General features: G+C 41.1%; 2 protein-coding genes across 2 annotated transcripts in view; one reads left to right on the top strand and one right to left on the bottom strand.

The window, feature by feature from the left end:
* Positions 1-473: 473 nt before the first annotated feature.
* rpl7l1 (ribosomal protein L7-like 1) lies at positions 474-4,008 on the bottom strand. Its single transcript, XM_023831590.2, has 6 exons — positions 3,898-4,008; positions 3,297-3,405; positions 2,763-2,926; positions 2,492-2,629; positions 1,612-1,721; positions 474-1,495 (listed from the first exon to the last, which is right to left on the bottom strand). Exons 1-6 carry the CDS (start codon positions 3,909-3,911, stop codon positions 1,287-1,289), a joined length of 744 nt encoding a protein of 247 aa, XP_023687358.1. The 5' UTR covers positions 3,912-4,008; the 3' UTR covers positions 474-1,286.
* A 2,046-nt stretch (positions 4,009-6,054) lies between these two features.
* ncoa1 (nuclear receptor coactivator 1) overlaps positions 6,055-11,680 on the top strand; it is a 43,871-nt gene continuing 38,245 nt past the window's right edge. Inside the window, exon 1 of the mRNA XM_023831587.2 lies at positions 6,055-6,591. The gene's annotated coding sequence lies outside the window, so the exon portion shown is untranslated. The remainder of the gene's footprint in view (positions 6,592-11,680) is intronic.

Raw genomic sequence — 11,680 nt, 5'->3', positions numbered from 1 at the left:
AACAGCAACTGGCACTGTGATTGGACAGTGTGCTGACCAATGACATAGAATGATGGAGTTTGGTTTCATATACTGCAAATTTGAATCATCCACTAATCTTGCAGGAATGCTAATTAAGTTACTGATTAAACCCGACAGTAGTGTAAATAGTAAACACCAACATAATGGAAAAGTGACAACTTTACAGGAATAAGCCAGTTGTTCTGAAAGCGTAACTATTGCCCGGAGTCAGGACTTTGGGTATTGTAAATTTAAATATTTTAAGCAAAGGTCATTTGTAGCCAACATGTATATATAAAACCAAAGCTGGATAACTGAGCCAGGTGACTTTTCACTATTCAGCACTTTCATCACAAGAGTGTCAAGAGCACAACACAGATGACATCATCATCATCATCATGAATAATGATACATTTAACCACATACATTTCAGTGCTCTAGGGCTGTGAGCAGGTAGACCAGACCTCTTGGTATATTAGTTTACATTTTATTGAGGAAAAAAAATCCTGCAGGATAATCAAATTCTTTATTGACAGTTTTAAAAAAAAGAATCTAAAGCAAAGAATGGGAGGTGCATCTTCTGCTTGTAAAAATGGCCAATCAGAAGTCAGGTTCTTCGATGCAAAAAGAAAGAAAGTGCAGGAGGATTGGGATTCTCAAACAAGTGACGCCTGCAGCTCTGACGTGCCTTCGCCGGTGTTCAGTTTGGGTGCTTTCTGATCACACCTCGCAGAACATTCCACGTCGGCAGGTCTACCGGCTCCAGACGTTCTCCCAAGGACATTCAGGCCTTTACATACACGCCGGAGGAAAACAGCAGGAGCTCCAAGCATTAAGCACCATCATTATGTATCGTGGATGAAAACGGAGTGCAGAACTCGAAAACTGGTCAAACTGGCCGAGGCTGCGTGGGAGCCGCATGCCAGTTAAGCTACCTGGTTTGGGAAATCAGACACCCTCTTCCTGATGCGACAAGGAGGCCACTGAAACAGCCACTTCCATCACTGTCTGAACCAGCCAAGAGAAATACAGGAAAAGCCATCATGGATGAGGAAGCCAGAACGAGTTCATGACCTCATTTTTGGGGGCTCTGGCATTGTTGGTAAATAATACCCAGTTCTTGAAGTTTAAAAATATTTTCTGTTGATAATTTTCTTGTAGATGTCAGACTATCACTATAGTGATATAAAATGAAATTCAAAAAAAGCATTAACTGTGCTAAAGACAGCAAATATCTGTTTCAGTGTCACATGGTCAGTCCTGCGGTATTTTACAATTCCGCTTCTTCAGTTGAGCAGTCTGATGATTTTGTTGATGTCCTCACCCCTGGCACCCGTATTCCCAATATCACGCATCAAGCCAGCCTTATCCCTTGCTGCATGGCGCGCCACAGACAGTGGGAACGGCAACAAGTAGTTATTGACCACTCGAAAGTTCTTCCCAGTGGAGAATATCTCGTGGATGAGGTCTTCAAGGCAGATGATCCCACACTTCCCTGCAATAGAGAGCACATCATTTCAATCCCTATTTCTCTAACATTTATGGTTATTAAGTCTTAATAGTGTCCCATCGCCACCTGTAACAGCTTCACACATGAAATACTATACTTACCCAAATGTTCCTCAATGATGGCATTGTCTGTAAGAGGAGTCTCCTTATTGTTAATCCTGGTCTTTCCTCTCTTCAAAATCAGCTCACGTACTGACTTCAGGTTGGGGAATCTGTTGAGTTTAGGGAATCATCCGAGTAATTTTATATAAATTGTAAGGTAGTCATGAAATACTACTTATCCATCACAGAAGTCTTACAGAAATCTTACAGTTCACAAACACATTTACCATTTAAATCCATGTGCCCCACCTCTTCCTTCTCACTCATTTAATATTTAATGAGAATACACCCTTGATTAGTCCTATACTATTTTGCAGGTCACCGGTACAAACTTTAATAATGTAAGCAGCAGCTTTTTTTTTTTTTTTTAACTGACCAATCACAGAGCATGGAAAGAAAAAAAGGTGACCAGTGCACATCTGGCTGAGGGGCACATAAGCACCACATCCAAAAAAAGAAAAAAAAAACCTGCCTCGTATTTTCTTAAGCATAATCAGCATTGCACAACAAAAGACAGTTAAACAAAAAAAAAACTGCTGATTTTTACAGTTTATGGTATAGCATTTTTTTTTTTAACTACTTATATATTTTTTTAACTGCATTTGTTGTTCCGGATTAATTGTTCCATTCAATATTTAAAACTCAGCATTTCCACACTGAACATGAAAGAGCAGGTTTCACTACAAATAAACATTCTCATAAAGGAAAGGGAGACGGAATGTTTCAAGAACGTCTGATAAACCCAATGTTAAGGAACTTGCGTTCCTAGTTTAGTCTGGTTGTTTGTCTAGGGAAGAAACAAAGCATATTTAACCTGCACAAGCCAAAAACAACACAAAAAGCAGGCGTCAACGGTAGTCTTGTGACCACGGCTCCTCACCCCCAGGCCACATAGGGCTCCACAGCCTTCAGCATGCTCAAGGAAGTCCTGCTTATCTTAACGAAGGTGCCGCTGAATATCTTCCTCAGACGAAACATCTGGATAACTTTCCTGACTTCAAGACTGACGCCTTTGATTCTGCAGAAGGGACAGAGAGCGCCACGCCCAGCATGGACGCAGTGAGACCAAGGCCAACACGAGCAAAAACTCACAGAGCGTCCCCCTGACTCAGACACACTGCAGACGGAAGCAGCCCCGTTAAGAGACGTACTCTTTGATGCGGACTACGAAGGCCAGCCGGTTCTTGGCAGGAGGCAGGGCCGGGGGCCTCATGCGGCTGGCCAACCTCAAGCGAATGTCATCTCGGTGCTTTTGCTTGCCCTCATGCAGGAACTCCTCCAACCGCTTGAACCTCACAGGGCGACCACGCTGAATCTGAAATCAGGGATGTGCATTTCACACTAACCTTCAGTAGGGCAGAATAAAGTACGACAGATTCACTGCAACTCCAAACCCACCCAGAAAAACTGAACATACTTTCCCCTTGACTAGCCTTAAAAGTAGCACATTATTACTTCAATAATTTCATGTTTAAGGCGAACAGGTAACACTAAACTCTATAGAACAATAAGTCACCAAAAGTAAACTGAAGCTTTTTCAAAGTCATATACTTAATCCGGGATCAATACACTAAAATTCTAAATTTGCTGGCGTCTGCACAAAAAAAATGTCTCTAGATCAGCTCAATCGTTCATAACGTGGACACTTGCAGTGCAGCAACGTCAGCATTGACCACGTCACGTACCTTTCTCTTCTGCTGCAGCGCTAGCTTAGCTTCTGTAGCTTTGACTGCTTGATAAGCCTTCCTCCTCTTTAGAAGATTCTCTGGAACCAACTTAATAACCTTTTTCAAGCTAAAGTAGCCAGGCAAGAAGCAAAATAAAGTAAATTAAACGTCTGATAATAAGACAATCAAACTATGATTTGTATTACACAAAAACGGGACGCGAGAAATATTATAAGCCATGAATGAAACTAATGTTACTAATCGTTGTTTGACTTTATTACCAGATATTGTTATTCAAGGGACACTTGACGGTGGCAGCAATGAGACTGATTACAGTTAAATATTTAATAACAAATACGTTGTATCTGTTAAATACTGCTGTAAACTAAAACGGCTAAACAGTGTTAGACCATGCTTTGGAAATGAAGAATCAGAACCCAACCAGTAAGTACCTAAGACACGTGAAATGAGTTTGACTGTCTTGTAAAATTGCGCACAATATTGCGCTTATAAGAATCAAATCGCCAATATTAATTAGTGCTTCTAATATTTATCAGATAAATCACCCCTAAAATATAAGATGGACTGAGATTATAAAACAACCAAAACAGATACGTACTCTGACTCCGCCATTTTTTTAGGACTTCATGAACATCAGGTCGCACACTGGTGACGTATTTACTAAGGAAATCGACAGGAAGACGAATTGATGCCATCTACAGTATGGGAGGGAATGAGAACTCCCTTCAGATAGCGACTCGGGGTTAAGCTCATCTAAAAATGCATACATTATATGGTGTACAGTTGATATACATATATTGTTTTTATGATAGAGTTTCTGATTTGCTATAAAACAATTACCGCGAACGAAAAACATTGCAAATGAGTCTTTGTTTTTTACATCGTACTACTTTGCACAGATACAATGTATGAATGTCAAAGATCCGTTTGCCTTTCATGCATTATATATTAATTTTAACCAACATATAACTTACTGAGTTGAACAGTGATGATATCCGAATATATCTGTCTTGTCTGCACTAATATGCTGTGTGTATTAGTGAAAAAGTTGTATATTTGTTATAAACCAGCCTCAGTATTTCCCACAAATAACAAGTCAACGGTATTCTAGCTGACTTTATAAAATTCCTATTCATTATTCATTCGTCTGTACCTGGTTGTGGGGCATCACCAGTGTTTGTAGTTTGCAGATTCCGGCATAAGGTCTGCTGGGTCTAAATGTTGCATGGAAAACACCTATATATTGCATAACTAATAAGGACTGTTATTCACTTCTATATGTGGCAAATAAATACGACAATATCTTACCACAAGAAGTGCACATTTAGATAAATTAATCTGACTCCATCGATGAATACTATATCAACATCACTTATAGAAGACTTCATTTTTTAATAAAACAATTAGGTTATAAACATAGGCGAACTATACTGTACACTCAAGCAAAGATGTAGCAATTCATATGGTGCATGATGAAATACACTTTCCTCCATCACTGTTTATGGAACTACTATACACCATGCTGCATACCGCTTTCAAGTTTACCTTTCAAAACATTACATACATTCAGGAAATACAATCAGACGTGTACAGGAACATGTCATTTTTATTGACAAAAACTCCACTGTGAACATGCTACGTTTGAAGTTACACAAAAAAACAACATGGGGAAAAAATGTAAACATCAAAATCATGGGATCATGAGCATGAAATCAGGATTTCATTCTTGTTTGACACCTCTTTGTCGGGTCATCTACAAACCTATAAATAGTCTTGCGTTATGCATTGATACTTGGGTTACTTGTGAGAGTCAAAATGCATTTTGATCCATATTAGTAATATGGAAAGTTTCCGTCTACAAAATGATTGAATACGTCGTGTAGGATCGTGCTTTAAGTCGCTTCTGTCTGCGCATGCGTTTCCAGGGCATTATGTAATATACTCTACAACAAATGGTTAACTGGTAGTGCAAGGTGCTTACTGATCCAAACAACAGGCATCAATTCTTTTATTGATTGCGAAATTATGCCACTTCATAACAAGCAAATTTATGTTTACATCCAGTGGACGTGATAGCGACACTTTCTGTGATTTTAAGAAACACCATGAAGGAAGTCTGAAGAAATAAAAATTATTATTAACGATTTTCCATTTTTTGTTATTTTCTTATATTTTTTTATACTTTTTGTTATTGTCTTAAGAACAACGTGGCTGTGTGCCCTGCCCCCATTTTGTAAAAAAACCAATGCTCACTTACAGCATCCTGGCTTTGTCGTCTTCCCAATTTTGCCTTTGGGTAAATTAGTGGCCAGCTAGTGAAAACGCTTGAGAACCATCCAGGTGCAACGTGCATCACATGTGACCTGCTCGGGTCTTGACGGGTTAATGATCCGTGGGCGTTAACGTGACCGGCACCAAATGGGAGTATCGAATAGTAGGGGGTGTACTTTGTGCAAACTACTTCTGTCCTGTTTTGCAACTACAACCAACGTGAATGTCGTAAGATGTCTGTTCAATCCCCCCTCTACAATATCAGACATTTTTAATCGTGCTCTTGTTTACGCGCCACTACGGTGGCACTACGTTTTCATGCAAGCATCACTTCTAGTTGTCCATAGAAGATACTATTTGAACAGCCACAACACCAACTCAAACATAAAAACTCACAAGCGCATTTTTATGCGCCGCGAGCGAAACGCCTCGCAAGAGATTCGGCAGAGACTCCTCCCCCTTGGCGCGCGCCCTTGACTCCACAGAGCGTCATTGCGCGTGAGCGGTGCTGTCTTGTTTGTTTGTGTAGAGGGCGAAAAATGGCGGAGGGCAGAGACCCGAGCTAGAACTAGAGACACGAAACGTCAGCTCTTAACGTTCGTGACAGCTGGTAGGGGCCACTGCCCTGCGTCGAGTGCATCCCCGGTGCGTCCGCCGAACTCGGGTAGCGAAGGACGAGCGCATTGCGAGCGGAGCGGAGTTTTGGAGGAGCAGCTTTAGCTGGCATTACTACGGCTGCAGCGAGTACTGCCCACTAGCCGCTGAAGTGTCGGCAGCTAGCTGGCTGGCTAACTAGCCGCGGCTAACGCTTACGCGCTACTCTCGCGGCGTGCGCGTGAAAGCTGCGCTTTTTTTTCTCTCGCCGAGGGTAGGGAGTCCGTCCCCCGCGTCGTACATCTGGCGAGCGACCCGACGGGAAAGCCGAAAGGCGGACTCTGGCGTCGGGAGTTCGCACACGAATGTCTTCGTAAGTTCACCGTCCTGTCTTGCAGAGGATCACAGCGGCGACCCGAGAAGACAGGTAAGGCACATACCGCTCGCCTTTAGTCTGGCCGGCCGCTCTGCGATCTGTGACACTGCTGAGGAGATTTTTGGAAACGTGCACAGTTGCTCATTGAAATAAACGACAGCGAAAAACAACATTAAAATCCTAAAAAATCCTGGCCTACGGAAGACCAGGAAGCTAATTAGCGGCGGCCATGAAGCACACAGGTCCGGATAAAGAGAAAGTATGACCAGGTGTGAATCTCTCCACCTATTTGCCAGTATTATACCAAAATGTTCTATACCAATGAAGGTATTAACCTATTTAAGATATTCCTATTTTTTGGACCTTAAAGTTGTTCTACTGAAGCCCCGAGGAGCCAATAACATATCAAAATATATCGTAATGTAGCACAATGTTTCCATAGTCGTGATCTGCGGACTCCTGGGCAATAACTGCACTTTCTAAATGATTACTATTATTATTTTGAAGTATCGCTGGAGACCTACCAACTCGCAGACTAGTAATGTTGTATCACGTGTCTAGCATTTTTAGCACGTTTAACCAGGTCTACGCACGCCTACTCCTCCCCCCAGTTAACGTATTGACATCTGTCTAGATATTGACATACGAGTAGAGGTTGGTTGCTTGGATCGTCCTGCTGGCCGTGTCTGTAAACAAGCACTGACACTCTGAGATGCGCGCGTCGACGTCGTACTTCCATGCTTTGTGAAGTCCAAACGCTCTGTGGTGTGAAGTGATACTTGATGCACGTGTCCTTTGACTCGGTCCAGTTGGTGTTTTGTTTTTTTTTTTGGAAAATTTCTGAGACTCTTTTTCTTGCCCGTCGTCTATGGACGAGTTTCGGACTGGGTTTCGTTCATTTATGTAATTTGTTTGGGCCGTATATTACTAAATGTTGTTTTGTGAAACTTATTCGTGCACACATTTTACATGTTCTACTTAAATCTTGATTTTGATGTCGATTGTAAAAGGGCCATTCACACATTGCTCGATATTTGGGGTGAATTAGTCAATTACTGAATTGGTCAATTAGTTTTTTGGTTTTGTGCACTATGACGAATTGTAAATTGTTTCTAACCTCAAAAGAAGTTGCATATCTAAAAATGTTAAAATTAAAGTAATTCGATTCCGTGCCACTAAAATATTTGGACGGTTATTAGTGTTTGTATTTTGTGAAAATGAGATTCTGATATTAAGATCAGCGTTGTTTATATTTTTTCTATTGTTTATCTCAAAGGTAGAAACTGCAATTGCTTTTTAATAAAAGCATAATGCCAGTGTCTGGATTGGCCAGTGTCGATGTAGTACCTCCTTTATTGTGTATCTAATCGTATTTTAATCCATTGCATTGCTTCAATTAAGTATTGTTACAGATACTCTGGAGTTAAGCAGAATTCTTATCTCAGTTGTTTACTGTGTTCTCATTGGAATTATATTGTAATCACTTTAATGTCTGTTAACTTAAAGTCTGCAGCCATGCCCTCTTAACACGACCTTGGTGAAACTACTGATATTCATCTGTTACAATAATTAGCTTCACATTCTTGAGATTTTGCAAATATTCTTTTATTAGTATAGCCCTGTGTTGATCCTGTAGTATTTGGTACTGCCAGGCAGCACTTACATTCTGTGATCCAAAATGATTGTTTAAATGTCTTTGGCATGTATGTCTCTATAAAATCCTCATAAATGTGCCTGCATGTGTTGGAAAGGCATTCTTCCATTTGCACTGTATGCTACTGTAACGCATGCTGTTCACTGCATGTGCAATATTCCAGTTATCCATGTGCTTTGAATTGATGAAGGTTCTGCCAATTGACGTTTGTGTTTTACCATCTGCATATTGTCCTTTTTCGCTCATGATAGACCTTGACCACATGAAAATTTGGATGGTGGTCTGCTCTGGACCACTTGCTTTTGCACTTCTGAGTTCTGCATAAAATATGGTGAAAAAAAGATGCCAGAGCTCTGCCTGTGAGGGCCACAGCGGTGAAGGAAGGAGGGGGCATGTCGTTGTCCTCTGAGCTTGTGATGCCATTGGACGGGAGGCGGGTTTTGGGGAGGGGGATTTGACCCTGACAGGCCCCCTGTCCGGCGTGGACTGCAGCTGTGCAAGGCACATAGTCCTGCAGCTCCCAGCAGGCTGTGCAGCGCATCTGGGCCGCCCCAGTCGTCGGAGAGCTGACCTACATTCTCATCTCCCTGGAAAAAAAAGCTTGTGCAGCAGACAGAGAGAGAGAGAGTCCGTGCGCTTGCTTGTGACTTTTTTATTTAAAAATTCCCTTTTGTTTTGCACTAGCTGTAAATCTTATATCTGTTAGCATGCACCTTTGAGAGTAATCTCTGTATATTGGAATATAGCACTTCAGATCTCACCCCAAAAATTCAGTAGAACAGAATGTCTCCTTTCAATGTAGGTTCGCTCCAGTTTTCCAGCAGGTTGGAAACAGCTGCCTACTGTTTCTTTTTAGCTATGGTGTTTCTGATTTCCATGTCTTTCGTTTCCACCAGTGCAACGGAAAACTATTGGTCTGGGTGAAGGCGGCTGGCTGTCTTCTGCTGTCAGTTTACCATCAAATCAGTGCCTCTAACTGATTTTGAGCCTCTTTTTTTATGAATGACCCATAGTGCTAGCTGGAAGCCAGATGATAAAGCCAGATTTATTCACAGATAGCTGGATAACATGCTGCATTTGGGTCTTTGAGAATGACTGTGAACCAGCGTCCTGTTCAGGAGCTGGTGGAGTTTGCTGAAGATTGCTGCACCTTCAGTTTCAAGTAGTGCTGACGTGTGATTGGTTTCGGTGTGTTATTGGGGGGAGGAGGAGGAGGAGGAACCTTTAAAATGACAAATCAGGGATTGGTATCCACCATTTTGTGGGAGTGTACTGACAGCTTGGCAAATGTCAAATGACTAACAAGTGAATTGTTATGGAATACCAAGTTAGGAATAACAAGGACAGTCACCACAGGATTAAACCTTCAGAAATACACTACAAAAGAAATATGAGTTAAATCTTTTGTAGAAATAAATACAATAAAAGAAGTTTGTGGTTGTGTGTTTTGCTGGCAGGTGAAAATATGAAATCATGAGCATTTTAAGGTGTATGCTTTTATCTTCATTTACATTCTTAAATTTTTTTAAACATCCATTTTTTTCAATTATATGTGCTTACTTAGTAACAAAGCCACGAAAGGCTGGTTTTCGTTAACAACAGACTATTTGAACCAGCTGGGCTGAGAAGCAGGGAGCCTCGTCCAGAGGACTGTATTGGTGCCCACTAGAAGTAGTGTTTTGTTTAATTTCTCAGTTTCTCTTAGAGCTTCTTTAGTTTCAGCATTGTGCTTTTGTTTCTCTTAAAGGGCCAGTCTACCCTCTGCATCAGATTTTCTTTATAAAAGCCTTTTTGTTCTGTCTCCTTTGGTCCTGGTGCCTCCATTCCGCTTTGTGTGGCAATGCCATCCACACCAAGCAGCAGCAAACAAAACGAAACAGCAGAAAAATGTATATGCTGTCCTTTTATTGGGCATTTGAGTATTAATCTACCCAAAACAACATCAAACATAATGAAATACTCAAAAAATAAGTAAAATATACCAAATTCACAGGGGGAAATACTTCTGTATTTGCATATAAGGGTTGAATTTCAGCCTGTTTTACTTTTAAACATGTAATTTGTGTATCTGTATATTTATTTGCCAATTTTCTCTACTGTAAAAAAGGCTAAAATTAAATTTCCCTGCAGCAGTCAAATGAAATATATTGCTTAGCAATACAGCAGCAGATCCTCCCTTGGGACTCGAACTCCCAATGTTTAAAATGTCCGACAACAGATATTTAACTTTGCAAATATAAGATATTTTAGTCATTTTCAGAGTAGTAAATAGTTACACAACACTCCTTATTACTTTGAAAAGGGTCTGTAATATATTCATACAAATATATGATTTGAAAAGCTTATTTGCCTGATGTAGAAGAGTTTGTCCTTGTGAGTGTATGAGACTGTCATCTAGTGAAATCCATGCATAAATAGCATTACATATAATATTCTGTATGGATCAAGAACCTTAAGGGCTTACGGTTCCTTCTAGAGTTAAGTATTGCAGACGCAGTAGTCAGCGGTTCATCTGATAATGTGACTTTAGTTTGTTGAAATGACTGGAAGGTTTCTTTGCAACTAGAAGCTGTTCATGCACTGCATGCTTGGTTTTCTTCCTTCTGCCTTCTCTGGAGATACTGTAGCTCTTGTAATGTTCATTGGCATCATGTGGGAGTCAAGCCACAAAACGTGCTAGCTGATAAGTTCGTAGGTTGCCTTCCTTTCTTTAAATTCCTGTCATTTTTTTTGTTATCTGCAAGACTTGTTATCATTTTAGATTACTTTACAAAAAAATCCCTCAAGGACTTTGAAGCTCCCTTTATCAACCCTCCCACCCCCATCTACAAGGACACAATTACTCCATGGTGAACTGGCTGGGTCAGACTCACCCCTGTGCACCATCATGGCTGCTCTGGGCTCATTTCTGTACTATTGGCTCATAGTATGCTCCTGTCGTGTCCTGGTTTCATTGCTGAAGGATGGGGACTTTTATTGGATGCTGTTCTCTTTTACTTTCCGATACCTTGGAGTCAATGGGACTGACGCTTCTTTGGGCTTATGCTTGCCACCTGACAGCAGAAATGAGCTTGAATTCAACACTGGGACATTAACACGTGACATGAAGTTGGCATTGTGCCTTTTGAAGATGTCAAAGATAGAGGCTTGTTGCATCTTCATGAAGTCTTGGTGGTTTTCGCATACTTGGTGTTTATGCAATGCTTTTGTGCAGCATTTTTCATTCTCTGACATTGCGACCACCACGGCCCCAAATCCCAACACAGCTTATTCAGCACTGTCTGTGTGCTTGTTGGGGGGGCTATGTGTACTTTATCCTGTGTGTTTGGCATGATGTTCAGCAATGTGGGGGCGCAGCATGCTTCCTATCCAGCAAACACAGATGCAGATCAACTTGTTCAATTTATAGTGCGACAGGGAACTTGTACACGCACCCTTCGCAATAAATAAAGCAGGAATTGTCTCTACCTCTGGATTAATGCTTAG

This window comes from Paramormyrops kingsleyae, chromosome 19 (genome assembly GCF_048594095.1).
Source record: "Paramormyrops kingsleyae isolate MSU_618 chromosome 19, PKINGS_0.4, whole genome shotgun sequence".
Lineage (NCBI taxonomy): Eukaryota > Metazoa > Chordata > Actinopteri > Osteoglossiformes > Mormyridae > Paramormyrops > Paramormyrops kingsleyae.
The sequence above is the reverse complement of the archived record's forward strand: the minus strand, read 5'-3'. Positions and strand labels throughout refer to the sequence as shown.